General features: G+C 35.3%; 2 protein-coding genes across 2 annotated transcripts in view; one reads left to right on the forward strand and one right to left on the reverse strand.

The window, feature by feature from the left end:
* Positions 1-16,669, forward strand: part of LOC149837491 (uncharacterized) — a 171,718-nt gene that overhangs the window by 95,456 nt on the left and 59,593 nt on the right. The gene's annotated exons all lie outside the window — the stretch shown is intronic.
* LOC149837492 (uncharacterized) lies at positions 7,211-9,032 on the reverse strand. The gene is made up of 3 exons (XM_090006073.1): positions 8,761-9,032; positions 8,499-8,565; positions 7,211-8,377 (listed from the first exon to the last, which is right to left on the reverse strand). Exons 1-3 carry the CDS (start codon positions 8,899-8,901, stop codon positions 7,497-7,499), a joined length of 1,089 nt encoding a protein of 362 aa, XP_089862199.1. The 5' UTR covers positions 8,902-9,032; the 3' UTR covers positions 7,211-7,496.

A 16,669-nucleotide genomic window follows, 5' to 3' on the forward strand; every position in this document is an offset into this window, starting at 1 on the left:
TTGATTCTCCGATATCATGACAACCTTCCTCAACCTATACTCAATCACCCTCTCCCAAAGTTTCATAGTATGACTCATGAGTTTTATACCATGATAATTTGTGCAATCTTGTATATCCCCTTATTCTTATATAGAGGCACCAAAGTACTCTTCCTCCACTCATTAGGAGTCTTATTTGTCCGCCAAATCTTGTTAAAAAGATTTGTCAACCATTCTAAACCTTTCTCACCCAAGCATTTTCAAGCCTCGATAGGTATACCATCTGGGCCAACTGCCCTTCTTGATTTCATTTTCTTCAAAGCCTCTGTAATTTCTTTCTTTTGAATCTTGCGCATGAAGTCACGATTCATCTCATGAAAAGGAATGGAAAAGTCTCCAAGATCATGAGCATGACTTCCATTAAATAGCTTATCAAAATAATCTTTCCATCTCTCCTTAATATCCTCATCTTTGACTAAAACCCTTTGTGTTTCATTTTTTATACATCTAACCATACCCAGATCCCTCAATTTTCTATCTCTCATCTTTCCAAGCCTATAAATATCTTTCTCGCCCTCTTTTGTATCAAACTTGTCATAAACTTCCTTATATACCTTATCCCTCGCGTTTCGAACTACTTTTTTAGCTTCCTTCTTTGCTATCATATACTTCTCCAAATTCTCATTATCACGACTCTTACTTAGATTTCTATAACACTCTCTTTTAACCTTAATAGCTAATTTGACATCCTCGTTCCACCATGATGTATCCTTACCTAGCGGTGCACCGCCTTTAGACTCACCCAATACCTCCTTAGCCACCTTTCTCATGTCACCCGCTATCTTATTCCACATTGATTCTGAATCCTCCTCGAGACACCAATCAGCTTCCTTAACTACCTGCTCTACAAACATTCTTTGTTTAGCTCCTTTCAGTGCCCACCGCTTAATTCTAGGATCTATCCTATGTCTATCCCTTTTGCGGCATTTTCTAATTCTAAGATCTAAAATTAAGACTCTATGTTGTGTAGCTACACTTTCTCCAAATATAACCTTACAATCGATGCAACAACCTCTATCTCTATTTATAAGTAAGAAAAAATCTATCTGATTCGCATTAACCCCACTTTTAAATGTTACTAGGTGAGACTCCCTCTTCCTAAATCAAGTGTTTGCTAAGATCATATCATAGGACAAACCAAAATCTAAAATCCTTTCTGCACTTTCGTTTCTTTCTCCTATACCATAGCCTCCATGGATACTTTCAAATCCATCCCTACTAATGCCTACATGTCCATTAAGGTCACCGCCGATGAAAAGCTTTTCTCCATAAGATATCCCTTGTACTACTTCATCTAAATCTTCCCAAAATTGACGCTTAATGGAATCATCTAAACCTACTTGAGGTGCATAAACACTAATAATATTAATAATATATGTACTTAATACTAATTTAATAAGTAAAATCCTATCACCCTTCCTACGGACCTCAACTACATTATCTATAAACTCACGACCAATAACAATCCTTACTCCATTCTTATTCCTATTTATTCCTGTATACCAAATCTTATATCCCCAAGGTTCTATCACTTTTGCGTGTTTAGCCATCCTCTCTCCAAAATAAATATATATATATATATATAAATAAATAACTATTTCTTGTTAGATTGCACTATTTACTGGTTATTCAAGAAATGATGATATTGAAAGTAGTGGTGCATATGATTGAAGAGCCAAAGCCCCTTTAAAGACGCACCAAATGGAAAAACTTGATGAAAAAAATCTTTATGTAATGAGTTTCTTCTTATTGGAATTACAAACTTACAGTGAGACACTGTAAGTTTGATGGGGTTGTTAAGATGGATTTACTTTCCTATGTATATACGTATATGCGTATGTATATATATAAATATATATAATATATATCCTCATATATATTATATATAATATGTATATATATTTATATATATAATGTTTATATTTGTTTATATATATAATAGATAGAGAGTGATATATATATATATATATATATATATATATTATATATATTTAGTCAACCTAGGTTGACTATGTCTAGCCATTGGAAGTTAGTCCAATGGCTAGATGGCTCTCTTCTTTACTCCTTTAATCCCTCTCCTCTCTCTTCTTTTGCCTATATATATGGTTGGGTGGGTGCTTTTGTAACATGTGAGAGATGGGTAGTTTTAGGATTATGTGTGTGATTTGAGTGTATTGTATTGAGGATTTCTTGTAATTTTATATTTCTTTTATATTATTTGAATTTCATCCTTAACGAAGTTTATTTTTTAAGTCTTTTGGTATTTCTATTGTGAATGTATGTTTAACTACATTGTATTCTTGGTCCTTAGGAATCATTTTTTAGTACATTGGGATTCGTGACATTTCTCTTCCTTCCACCTTTCATCTTCTCTTATATTCACTCCATCATGGCTAAAAGCATGAATCCAAGATTGAGCTCTCCTTCAAGTTCAATGGGACAAACTATCCCCAAAAGCTATTGAATATGTTTTCCATGGCTATGGAAAAAACCAAAAAGATTATAAGTGTTGTGATTTCAAAAATAATAAATTATATATTTCTAGAGATGTGACCTATGTAGTCAAAAGCACTAGGCGGTGCCTAGTCGTTGGACCCCTAAAAAGACTAGGTGAAGACTAGGTGAACTAGTTGATACCTTAATTTAATTTAATATATATATATATATGCAAATAAACTGTTATAATTAGTAACAAACATGTATGCAACAAAAAACCAATTAACAATAAGCAAAAGATAAAAAAACAATGTCGAACATTACAAAACATGCCCAAATATTAAAAACAATTGAATAAGTTAAGCAAACAACTATCAACAAATGCCAAATAATTTAAAAATAATCTAAATTCTTAAAATAAAGTGTTAAAACTAACGGCAAACATGTATCCAACATAATATTAATCAACAACAAAGCATAAGATATTGATACTGTCATTCATCAAGCATAGTAAACATGTTATATTACAAAACCTGCCCAAATATTATTAAGACCAACAGAAAAGATGTATCCAACATAAAATTAATCAACAAATGCACAAAGAACAAAATACCATATTGTGAAGCATAGTTGCATAATTAACAAGTTATATTACAAAACCGGTCAAAAAATTAAGAAGAATTGAATAAACAAGCAAACAATTGCCAATATTAACAAAAGCTATGAAATTTAAATATGAATTCTTAAAATAAAGTTAATCAAACATATACACTATGTCACATAGGTGCGGGTGCGGCGATGCGGCACTTTAAAAGAACTTGGGTGCGGGGGTGTGGGAGGGTATATATATAATTATATATATTATAATATAATTTTTAGCAGTTAATAGCAGTAAGAGTAATTTTTAACAGTATTTTTTTAAAGTCCATATTTGGACATTTATGACCCTGGGTGTGTTGACTGCACCCCAAGGTCGGCTTGACCGCACCTGCACCAGCACCCGAGTCACATCATGTCGACACGGGTGCGGCACCCTGCCGATCGAATCCTTGTGGCATTGCATATATATATATATATATATATATATATATATATATATATATATATATAAGAATCAAACAAGTACAAGATTACATAATTTACATATACACACATAACTAATACATATAATGAGTAATACTAAACTCACCCAGTTAAAAAAGTTAATAAAAACTACACAATTTAGAAGAAAAAAAATCAAAGAAACATATACATATTACATGGATATTAAATTAGTAATAAGTTAATAACAGTTCAATCAACACACAGTCACAAAATCGACAGCAGCAAAAAATAGGGATAGAAATTACAGCAATTACAAAACTAGGGAGAAATTATAGCAATTGCAACAAAAAATAGGATGAGAAGAAGAAGGAGAAGAGACAAAGGAAGGGGGAGAGAGAAAGAGAGATGGAAGGAGAGAGAGAAGAAGAAGAAGAAGAAGGGGGAGAGAGAGAGAGAGAGGAAGGAGGAGAGAGAGAAAGAGAAGAAGAAGCAGAGGAAGGGGTAGAGGGATAGAGAGGAGAAGAAGAGGTGGAGCAAGGAGGAGAGAAAGAGAGACATAGAGAGGAGGAGGAGAAGAAGAAGAGGCAAAAGAAAGGGGAGAGAGAAAGAGAGATAGAGAGAGGGAGAGAAGAAGAAGAAGAGGCGGAGGAAGGAGGAGAGAAGAAGAAGACGAAGAAGAGGCTGAGGAAGGGGGAGAGAAGCCATACCTGGAGGTTGAGGGCATCCGTGGCGGCGAGTCGGGCCTGAGAGAGAAAGAGAGAAGGGTTTATAACCCCCCTCCCCCGCCTCATGTTATCATAAAAAAAAAAGAAGTTACTTCCCTCACAACTGGGCGAGGGCAGGTCAAGCCGACTAGGCACCTAGTCAGCAAAAAATTAGGAATCTAACTGATTCCTAGTTTTTTCTAAAGCCTAGCCCGACTAGGCACCTAGTCGACGCCTTTGACTACATAGCCTATGTAGTCAAGAGCGCTAGGTGGTGCCTAGTCGGTAGACCCCAAAAAAGACTAGTCAAGGACAAGGCGGAACTAGTCGGACTAGTCAGTATCCCAATTAAAATATAAAAAAAAAAAGTATACAAAATATATATAACAATATGCTTAATTCTGTTAGTAATAAGATGTTTAAATCACAAGTACAAAATTACACATGCTTTCACAAAATATATTAATATACATTACTAAAATATACATATATATAATTGTACACACACAAATATATGTATATATATTCAATTATGCATAACATATTCAATACAATCAACAAAATATGCTTTCAGCCTTTTCACAGAAGCACAATAACACATACATATATAAATAACATATTGCATAATCCATAATACTAATCATGTTTTTATGCTTTTATAGAAAAATTCATCAGAAACAAAGTAACACACACATATATAAAGAAAACATAATCAAACTAAAATGAACTGTCCATGCTTTTACCGTTTCACAGAAAAAAAAAGCAAACATATATATAAAACATAATCAATATATATAATTAACTAAGCATGTTTCCATAATTTCACAGAACAAATCATACAAACACATACACATATCTAATTATATATATATACAAAAAAAGTAACAGAATATATGTAATAATCATAAATGACCAAACTACCCTCACGCCTAGGCGAGGACAGCTTAGTCAACAACTGGGTGACCTAGTCGGTGCCTAGTCGGCAAAATACCAACCTAGGAACTGCAAAGCCTAGGCGTTTTACTTGCACCTAGGCCGATTAGGCGGACTAGTTAGTGCCTAGTCGGCACTTTTGACTACATAGCATCCACCATCACCATTACACCTGTTTGATTCTTGTTTCACTTCTAAATTGGTTCCCAACTTCTTGCTTCCTAGACATTTTAAAATGCCTTCTTACTATTGTTTCTCATATGGTTTCCTGCTTTTCAGTATGGCGACCTTGGGATAGACTACAGTAGAAGAGCTGGATAAAAGGTGATTTAGATGGCTAATTTAGAGTGAGAAGCATAACCTTAATCGACTAAACCTAACGTGTAGAACAAATTTTTTTCATCTTTCAAACTACCAATCCCTACTTGAAAAAAAATAGATGCTAAAAAAATCCAGCCTCTCCTTTTTCACCCAAAAGGTTGAACCAAACTCAAAATTCTTTAATTTATATTTTACATGAGTTTTAGAAAGCAATTACTCTAGATTTATTGAATACTCAAAGAATAAATATGTTCACTTCCATTACCATTTAGTTTTTATCAATGTCCGTCTTTAAGTTTTTTGTTAGCTCTTTTGCCTCCTTGATAAAGTCAAAACTAGTCACAGCATGTCTTATTTGTCCTCCCTACTTTTCTGCTCATTTTGGTGGTAATTTTGCTTTTTTTATTAAGTTTGTCTTATAAAAAGAGGAGGAAATAAGACCATACGATCAATAACAAATTCTGTAATTTACACTAAGTTGCATTCTTTTTTCCAAATTGGTTTTCAAGTATGGAGATTAAAGGAACAATTTAACATCATAATCTTTGGCATCCAGTCCACCACTTCCCGAACTGATAAAGCAGAACATTGACCATAATTTTAGAACAAATCAATGTTACATCACATTAACAACCATAAACACATACATGTAGAAGTAATTCTACGCAGTGATTTGAATTGTTAATTGCAGAAACCATAAGCAGTCCAACATTTGAACATCAGAATAAATTTATGAGAAATAGGACTACCAAACAATCACGTACATTTAGCATTTACTGACATAAAAATAATTTATCAAGGAAGCAAAGCACACCAAGAAAATCTACAACTCTTGACAATTTTGGTTCTTCAGTCTAACTAAAAATAATCATCTAATGTCAGAACGAATATAATTTTCACAATACCCCCACACACACATTGCTGCCACCTTAGTCTTCAGCAAATGATATCTCCATCTACAACTGACGCATACACTCATTAGAATGGGAGAATATCATAACTAACATACAGGAATTTCAATAAGCAAGCATCAACTAGTGCACAGTGGTGCAAACTGAGATGAAAGCAAAGTGCTCTAGTAGTTGTATCAACTGGACTTCACACAGGAAGAGAATATTTCCCATAAACTGCATATTGCACTAATAAAATGAATTACCTAGCCATAGCAACCAAAAAAAGGGGTGGTGGGAGGGAAAAAGAAATGATATAACATGGGCAAACTTCTGACTTTATATACCTTAAACTTCATGCCCCAGTGTCTCTCACAGGCATCATTGGCAAGCAGAGAACTGGAGAATGGTTACAATCAGATAATCAGCAACTCATGTCCGGCTAATGGTTAAGATGTGAAAAACTAAGAGAATATAACCCCAGTTTCTTCCTGTAGCTGGATGTCCATTGATTAGCAACGACAGTCTTAGCAGCAACTAGCATGGCTGTCCAAAGAATTCCAAAATTGCATGCACAGAACACATTTCCCAACCACACAAACGGGCAGCTAAATGTAAAGAAGAAAATAGAAATCACACCAGTGAACAAGATAAACCAAAAAGATCTGCCTTTTGCACCTTAACTAACATCTTTAGCACACTGACCCTTTAAACAAGGTAAAACCTCATGGTAAGCCATAAAAGGTACAATTCAAGAATACAGTAAATCTACCAAGGTCATTTTCACGCAATCAAATTTCAGTGCATATGTAAACCTAATATTTTATCCAAATAAAAAGGCTGTTATGAAAATGATCCAACAGAAGTTTATTGGAATTATTGGTCCTCTCGACAAAATATCAATTACCCCTCTTATCTATTCACAGATTGTTCAAAGAAAAAACAGACAAATCCTACACCAATATATGTACCATGTAGAATAGGAACTGAGATTATATAAGAAATCATCTCAATTGTCCTAAAGTTCTTCCAAGCCTAAAGCTATATTCACATCTTCATGAGAAGCACAAGACACTCAAAGCTGCTCGTACATGTAGCACCACTACAATATAAGCAAAACTAGAGGCTTCTAAGGTCTCACACGCATGCTGCTGGAGCGAGACAACCACATTACCGGTGGCGATCCTTTTGTGTCCTCACCTACAGGCCCATACTGCTTCCTGCAACCAGGGCACCGCCCATCCGCTTCAAGGATCCTCTTGTGGCAGAAGAGACATAACCGGAACCCACATGAACATGGAAGGAAACTTGAGTCTGTGAAGTCAAGATCTTCATAGCAAATAGGGCAGGAGGACGGATGTGAAGAATCGGTTCCAAGGCTCCCCCAATTCATGGATCCCCGAGAGAGATGTCTCTCCGATGGGGCCGGGAGGCTCATCTGCTTAGAAAGTGTTGGTAGTGAAACCGGTCGGGAAGCATCGTCAGGCCGCCATGCCCTACAGGTGGTTGCACGATCAATCCGGTTATTCTCGAAACAACTTGGCTTCCCCTTATATTCCGGTCTAAGAATCCCCTGATCTGCAACCTCTGTTGAAAAGCGTGCCGAATTCTTCAGGAAATCACTATCTACCGGGGCAGAACACACGCTGATGCTGCCACCCGCGGAAGGCTCGGTCGAGGGTTTCTGTAAATCATCCATACCCAATGCATCAGCTACCGCCTCCCAATCATCAAAGCTACCATCGTCATCATCGTCGCTTATGCTGGCACTCCCTGAACAACTGCCGCTGCTGCTGCTCGTGCCGGGCCGTTCTGGCCTCGATCCTGTATGGCCATCGCCCGCCACACTAATCCCCGAGCTATTCGTGGGTGACTCCAAGTCGCTGTCATGCAACTCCAAAACCTCGTTCGCATCCCTCACAGACCTATCATCTGAATTCTCTGGCGATCTGCTTCTCTCTGTCGATGGAGAAGAGCCCCCATTCCCATCTTTCCTACCCTTATCCTTAACTGTCAATACAAACCCCAGAATTCACAAACATAATCCATTTCAGCAAAAAAAAGGACCCAAATTGCCAACCACAAATAAATAAATAAATAAATAGAGGAAAGAAAATCGCAATTTGCATACCATGAGAAAGCCATTGCTCCCGCCTCGCATCAAGCTTGCATTGCTTCAATTTCGCCGAACGATTCGCCTAAAAATTCCACGGAAAACTCCAAAAAAAATTTAACTCAGACATAACAACACACAAACCCTAGCCATAAAAGAAAAACCAAATCGAAAGCAACCACAGACAGAGTCTCCTGCATCTAAAACCCTCAAAACCATAATTCTCGCGAAAACTGGTTCGGAAAGCAAAGCAAGCGAATTCAGGTGGAGAGAACCATACCCTCTTCTTCTTCCCGAGATCCCGTCCGGCCGCCGCGGCCCCATTGCCGCACGCCTTCGTCGCCACCGCTTCGACCTGCTTTGACAGGAGATCGGAAGCGTCGATGGGCTCGGGCGTCACGCTCGCGATCTGGGGCACCATTGTGACTGTCGGAAAGGAATATTCCGGTGAGATTCCGATCGGAAAAAGGGGAAGTTAGGGGGAAGACGGGAAACGGATAGAGATGAAGAAACGCAGACAAATCGGGCTCTCTCTCTCTCTCTCTCTGGTATGCGGGTTTAACGCCTCTCTCTCTATTTATGGGACGGCGGGGCGTAGAGACGCCTTTCAATCACGAATCTCCGAGCGCAGCCCGATTGAGATGATTGGACGGTCGGAGCTTGTTTGAGTATGGTTCTGGGAAGAGGTTGAGGTGGGGTGGGGTGGGGTGTGGCTGAGGTTCGGAAGGGTGTCTTGGAGAATTTTTCTTGGTTCGGATGGTGGTCAGAGGACGAAATTAGATTCGTCAATGGTTCGGATCTGGTTCCGAATTTGATGTCCGGGCTTGGTTCCAAAGGTGGTGAGGGGAATTGGGTCCTTGTATATGTTTTGTCACTTACATAAAAAAAAAATAATGTGTTTTAAAAAATGCTTCGCAATTTATCAAATTCGCCTAATAGACAATCCCAAGTTTTTCTAGATGCTTTTACTCTTCGCAAATGCAAATCTTTTATTTCCACGCAATCATCATGCTAAAATAATACACCCACAAAACTCATCAACAAAATTGCATTGAAGGTTGCGATATTTCAAAAAAAATATGAAATTCTAAAAAATTTATGAAACTCATGATGAGTTTCACGCAATTACCTGTGAAAATCATAAAATTTATGAAAGTCTGATAATTGCAAAATTGCGGGTGAGTATCACAAGGCACATTGCAAAAATATGTTTTAGCATTGCAGAAGTTTGTACCTTGCAAAATTTTGAACGAGTATTGCATGAAGTATTGCAAAAATTTGAAATATTTGTGAAAGTTCGATATTGTGAAATTATGACGAGTATTGCAATCGTATTGTGAAAATACCCTTTTCTTGCAAAATTTTATCTCACATAAATAACGATTTGTTTCTCAACCCCTTGTTTGCATCCCGATGCTCTATTTTCGCAACCCTAAGGTTCTTGTGGTTCCCAATCTTTTGATGATCTTTTGATGACATTCAGGGGAATATTCTGGTGAGACAACTTTTTAAAAATTTCTCATCGACGACAATTCACCAGTGGTGAAAAACTCTGAATTTTGGCACCCCTTCAACGAATCACCTATGAATATTCCAGTAAAACCATTGGCAATGACTTCATCAGCGTCCCTTAACAGAGTTTTTTTTATAAGGTTACCGATGGCTAGATTTTCTAGTTAATTGTTTTCTATTGTTTTTTTCAATAAAAATAAATTTTTTAATTGGTTATATGTGCCAGTTACGTCTCTTGATTGGCTTATTTTTTTATGTATATTATCCAGTTTAATCGATTTTTTTGACATTTGCATGTGAGTTTCAGTTGATGGCGGTGTGTAGAACATTGCGTGTGAGTTTCTTCGATTTTGTTTATACTTGAAAACACCACTTGTATGTCATTTTTGTTTACGTGTTGTCTATTTTATTGAGTTACTATTGTTTCTATTGCATTGACTATTTTATTGCAAAAATCCCTTTACTGCATTGTCTATGTTATTGTGTTGTCAGTTACCTTCCTCGACTTTGGACATTTTGTTTTGTTTCTGATGCATTGTCTATTTTACTATTATTGTTGTTTCTGTGTTGATTTGTCCCATTTTGAATATAGAAAATTGTTTGTCTCTATTGCATGTTTGAATTATGATTGTACCCCTCTTGTTATCGTAGGAATTAAGTTTTTTTATTACGAGATGACATCAAGGAAGAGAAAAAATACACAATTTACACCTACCATCACAAAAAAGAAAAATAACATTGAGCCTAAGCCTGAAACTAAAGAACCTCTAGGATTTAGCGGTTATGTGATGTTTCATGAGATACTTCTTAACACATACAATAGGCATGTCGCTCTAATAGATAGAGATCTTGCACTAGCACAAAAAATCTAGGTGTCAGATCTTGTCCACCAAAAATACAACATTAACGATCTACAATGTTGAAATTTGCACTCATTCAAGCAGTTGTATGCACTTTCAACAAATCAACTACTAAAATTTTAAGACTGACCCACAAGTCTGGTTGATTCTACAAGAAAAGTTGATGATATTGCGACCAAATATTTGTCTCTCATACCAAAAGTATTGAAGTAAGGGGAGGGGGACTCATTAGTGAAGAAGTTTAAGCAATTAGCTCACATTGAGGTTGTTGCCAACCTCAATACCTGGCTTGAACAAGATGGATATGTGACCACTTGTAGTGGTAGTGGCGAGGGAGATGGAGGCAATTCTTCAAGTTGTGCATGAATTAAAGGAGAGTAGGTACCCAAAATGTGGAGGAGAGTGAGGTTTGGGAAAATTATGGAAGGTCCTCAGGTAGTAGATGTGATTATGGGCTCAGTCGAGAAGAATGAGAACTCAAAAATAGAGGAGAATCATGTTGGAATACATCGTGCATAGGAGGTTCTTCCTTCTGTCAGAGTGCATGCTTCGAGTAGGAGGTCACAACAACAAACAATGTCTAGTGTCGAGAGACAATTGATGTGGGTTGCAGGTGTAGTTTTGGATAGGTAGTTTTCTACATTTATTTTGTATATTCATTATCGATTTTATATTCAATGGCTGTTAAAATTATCATATATAATTGTCACTTGATATTTGTGTGTGTAAGCATAGATACTATCATATTTTGTGATGTTTGTAAGCATAAATATTGACACTTGATGTTTTTGTGTGTGTAAGCATTGACAAACCACTTAATGTTTTTGTGTAAGCATAATTCATGAACATAAGGTTTAAAACAACATCTTTGAGTTATCTTTCAAGAACAAAAAAAAAAAGTCTTTGAGTTAACATTGACACATGAAAATATTGATTAGATCATCCATTAAAAAAATTTATTTCATATTCTTTAATTTTTTTGTTGATCGGATAATAAATCATGTTTATTCTGCACTTCATATAATTATCACTAGTTTGTATATATGTATCATGCATGCTATGCATAGCCATGTGTTTATTTGTGTGTTTATATACTTGCATTTTAATCAGTAAAAATGTTAGAACTACTAAATATGTGCATGTGAGTGCACCAGCTACATCAGCCTCCACCACCACGCGTGCAATGATTCTTCTGGCACAAAGCACACTCGTAGTTTCTAGCACCGACGAAATCCCATAAAATTTATTGGATCAGATGCATTTTTTAAAATTCTTGAAGATCATGCTATAGAACATTGGCGATAGTCTCGTAGATTCTATTGTGCAGTTTTGGAGTTTGTCGTGAAATACATTCAACTTCGAAGACATTGAGATGATGGTTACATTGGAGGATGTGGCATGAATCACCAGATTGAAGTGTTATGGAAAGCCAATGACTAGGCGTCAGTGTTGAGAATTCAAGGATTTGGGTTGTGTCCTTATAAATGCAGACGATTTGGCATGGGATAGTGCTAGGTCAAGTTATCATGGTTGAAGAACCATTATGACCTCATATTGACAGAGTTCTGGTGGAAAGCTACTACCGACTTTTGGAGGGAATGGCAAAAAGAATCTGCAGAACGACATCATAGCATTCTGGCTCTACTTTTTTGGTAGATGCTTATTTATCGACTTCGGTGAAAAGATGACTCATGGATCGTACTTAGAATTATTGTAACCATTGACTTTCATTGATGAATATGCATAGAGAGTTATCATTCTTTTACACATATATCTTAGTGCAAGACTGGCATAAAAAATATTGCAGTTATATTGGTTTTGTTAGAGATATACATTCTTTTATATTTTCTATTTGATATCTTTACATTCATTATCTATGAATCGTTAATGTGGTACTAATCATTGTATTGATCCTTACAACTTTAGATATGTAAGCACATATCCATTTGAAAGCCCTTGAGACGTAACCCGTTTCCTGAATTTTCATGTGCTGCAATATGGAGACAAACACATGATAAAGAAGATATAAATGATCGAAGAGGGTTGGGTTCTAATATCAATTGGGTATCTTGGATAGCACAATTACATAATATCACCAAAGTACATGTAAGTTTTCTTTAAATAATTTGTTGGAGGTGTTCATTCTTTTTTTGAAGGTATTCATGATGTTTTTTATGTTTTAAGTAATATGGTGCCCCTACGTGTAGTTGAGGATCATGATGATGTGGTTATGCACGTGAGAGACCTCACGAAGAGTGATTTTTGGCTGCACAACATAAACGAAGTTGAGCAACAACTAGCCAACCAAGTGGTTCGACAGTTTGGCTTTGTTCAGCGAACACCCTGTCACCTTGGAGTAGTTAGTAATATAATTCATGACACAATGAAGGAGAAGAAGAAGGTACTTTGTTTGAATATGAACTAGAAGACTGAAACGGCGATGGGAACAACATCAACAGGAAATCCATAACCGATGTACACAGAGATGAAGAGAGAGATAAGGTTCACATCAAAAAGGAAGTTGGGGCTATAACAAGTGCTACCTACCACTCTTCATAAGAGAGTTTAAGGAAAGAAATAGTCTCTTTAAGGGAAGAAGTTGTTAGGCTAAGGGTGATGCTTAACTATCACGGTGGTCTTATCGTTCATTTGCAAAATTACAACAAGGAGCTACAAGACCACCTAAAGCGATATGAATAGTGATTTGTAGCTTGATAATTAATTTTGTGGTGTACATTATTAAACTCTATATATTATTGAATTTTGTTATGTATATTAATTGAACTTTGTATATTCTTGAATTTTGTTATGTATATTAATTGAACTTTATCATGTTATGTATAAATTAATGAATGTGTGCATGTGTGAGGTAATGAAGTTGTTTATGAATGAATTATGTATATATCATGGAATGAAGTTGTTTGATTCTTGTATTTTGAGGAAAATAAGTTATATATATAATGGGGAATGAAGTTGTTTGATTCTTGTTTTTTTGAGAAGAATTAATTGTAACTGATGATTTTTTGCACTAGAAATGAATTTTACAAGGTACGTGCAAATTTTTATTTATTCTTTTTAAATTAAGAAGGAATTTTGCAATGTACGTCCGAAATTTCCAACTTTACATAGTAAAAAATCGTCATAGTCATCCACATTCATAGTAAAAAAATTGCATAGTCACCCACATAAATTTAAAATTTCATGTAGAATTTTTCACATCCATAGTCAATACATAATACCTTGTTCACATTCATAGTATAAAATATGCATAGTCATCCACATGAAATTTAGTCAATACATCACATTCATAGTCAATACAAATTTCATAAAATTGTTCATTGTTTATTCTCTCAAAATTATAAAGTCATTATATATACAACCATCAACAAACAATACCCATGAGTGCCTAGAGCTCTTGTAAACTCTTATCATCATCCAGTACCTCATTGTCCAATGTTGTCTTTACATCCACAAGCACAAGTAAATCGTCTGGCTTAGACTCTTCAGCCGCTTTCATTGCTACAACCTTAGCCATCATTTTCTTCCACTCCTCACGGATGATCTTCCTTTCATGTTTATTGAACTTTATCATTCGATGCCTAACTGCAGTTATATGATCTTGAAAAAAGATCACTCAGTAAACATGCGACAAATATCATAGAAAAAAAAACAAAACATGATCAACAACATAGTATACCTGTGTGAAATTTAATGGTTCGCCTAATCCCAAGTATTACATATACAAAATGATACATATTCTATAATCGTACTTATATAATTCATATACCAAGTGGACAAACATGTACAACAATAATTACTAGTTTGATTGCTTAGGAATGTCTTGCATTACAGTGGTCGACCATTCTGCATAAATATTGTAACCAATCCATTATGCAAAAAAATGAGCATGCAACATAACATTAAACTGAATGAGTACTTGAACAAAAAAAACATAATATTGACTAGGTAATAACGTTACGTACCATATCTATGACATTCTATCAACATATTTTGCAGTCTTCATTGAATTATATAACCTTAACTCCTTCGCTTTCATATTCATCTCTCAAAGAACCTAGTTATAATTGCCCCAATTTACAGGAATCAAGATCTGCAACATAAATCAATTTAAAGGTAGTTTTGTAGTTTAAATTTTATGTTATGTAAGTGTATACCTTGTCACATTCATAGAACAAATATGACAAACGATCAGGTTTGAAGCATGCATGTGCCATGTCTCGATATTGGAGAGTTTTAAGCATTTGCTATGATTTTTAATGTTTATTGATTAATTTCTATTAGAATGAATAAAAAAAGAGAAACATTGTTTTATAAACTCACAAAGAAGTACGGGGTCATGTAAATGGTGTTCTGCAAATCACGTCCTTTTGTTATTTTTTTGCTGTGAAAACTACTAAGTCTGACTATGAATCTTTTTAGGTATTACATAAAATAGGTAAATACGCTTATATTATTTTTAAAAGAATCCACATATGATCAGAACAAAACACACCTAAAAAAACTTATAATATACTTACTTCATTGACCAACAAAGTTTCTTTGAAAAATAATAACACTTTACTATATTTTGGCTTTATCAAAACAATCTCTTTAGTCTTAGCCATCACAATTGTGTCGGGTGACTTCTTTGCTTGCACCACATTTAGACATCCCGAGCTACCTATGATTTAAATAGTAGACATTATACTTTGTAGATAATTAAATTTGAGTATTTAATTAGAAAATATTATATAAACTATAAAGAAGCGTGTCATAGACTACTTTCAAAATGCATTGAATACTCATACATTACTTTCTAATCATGTTTTCGCCTATTGTGGCCAAACTGGTGACATACAATGTACTTATATGGCACGACCTCCTTGTGTTCCATTCTTCATATCTTCACTTTAGGTCGCCTTACTTTCTTAATTGGAGTTGATAGTAAGATGGGAATAAGGGTCGGAGGAGCGACATATGAGACATTATCGATCATCAAATTAAATGGATAAGTACCATATGTTGCTCAATATGATTCAACTATATAAAACTTGTTGTAGTAATCATCTCAAAGATTTCCCTCATACAAAATGCATGTGATGTCATGATTACAAGGAATCCAACTAATATGCCACTCTTCACAAGAGCATTTCATACTTTCGAGATCAACACTATCACTTCATATTTAACTATGCATCCTCCAACTTCTTATTTAACATGACTAACATTGTCAATTCTTGTAGCTTTACTAGCAACTATGTAAATATTGCCCCTATATAACATTGACTTAACATCATCGTCATTCACGAGACGCATCCATATATCTCTACCATTTAATTTTGCAGTGCACTTATACCGAAGGATCATTAACTCTTTCATCTATCCAGTTTTATGAGATATTAATGCTACAAATACCTTATAACTGATGTTTTTAGAGATCATTGTAGATCTTCAAAGGGGTTGCTCAGTGCTACAATAATTTACAAATATCATTTCAGCAACTATCATAACTGCTTACACCAACCGCACAACGTATCACTTAGTTAACAACTCTGAAAATCGATAATAAATCACAATACCCCCACAACCCTTATTCAATGTTTATGCATAATCAATCTCAACTACATCTAACTAATTGAATCAACCCTAGCCTCAATCAAATAGAGGTAAATATTGACAAAACCACATAATATTGACAAGCAACGGACAAAAATGAATAACTATATGTGAAAATTCCTAAATATCATAAACCCTAAATGGTAAATCCAATAATAAATATTACATGTTTACATAAGATAACATCCACAACAACAAAAC

Source organism: Nuphar pumila, chromosome 5 (assembly GCF_984573655.1).
Source record: "Nuphar pumila chromosome 5, dmNupPumi1.hap1.1, whole genome shotgun sequence".
Classification (NCBI taxonomy): Eukaryota; Viridiplantae; Streptophyta; class Magnoliopsida; order Nymphaeales; family Nymphaeaceae; genus Nuphar; species Nuphar pumila.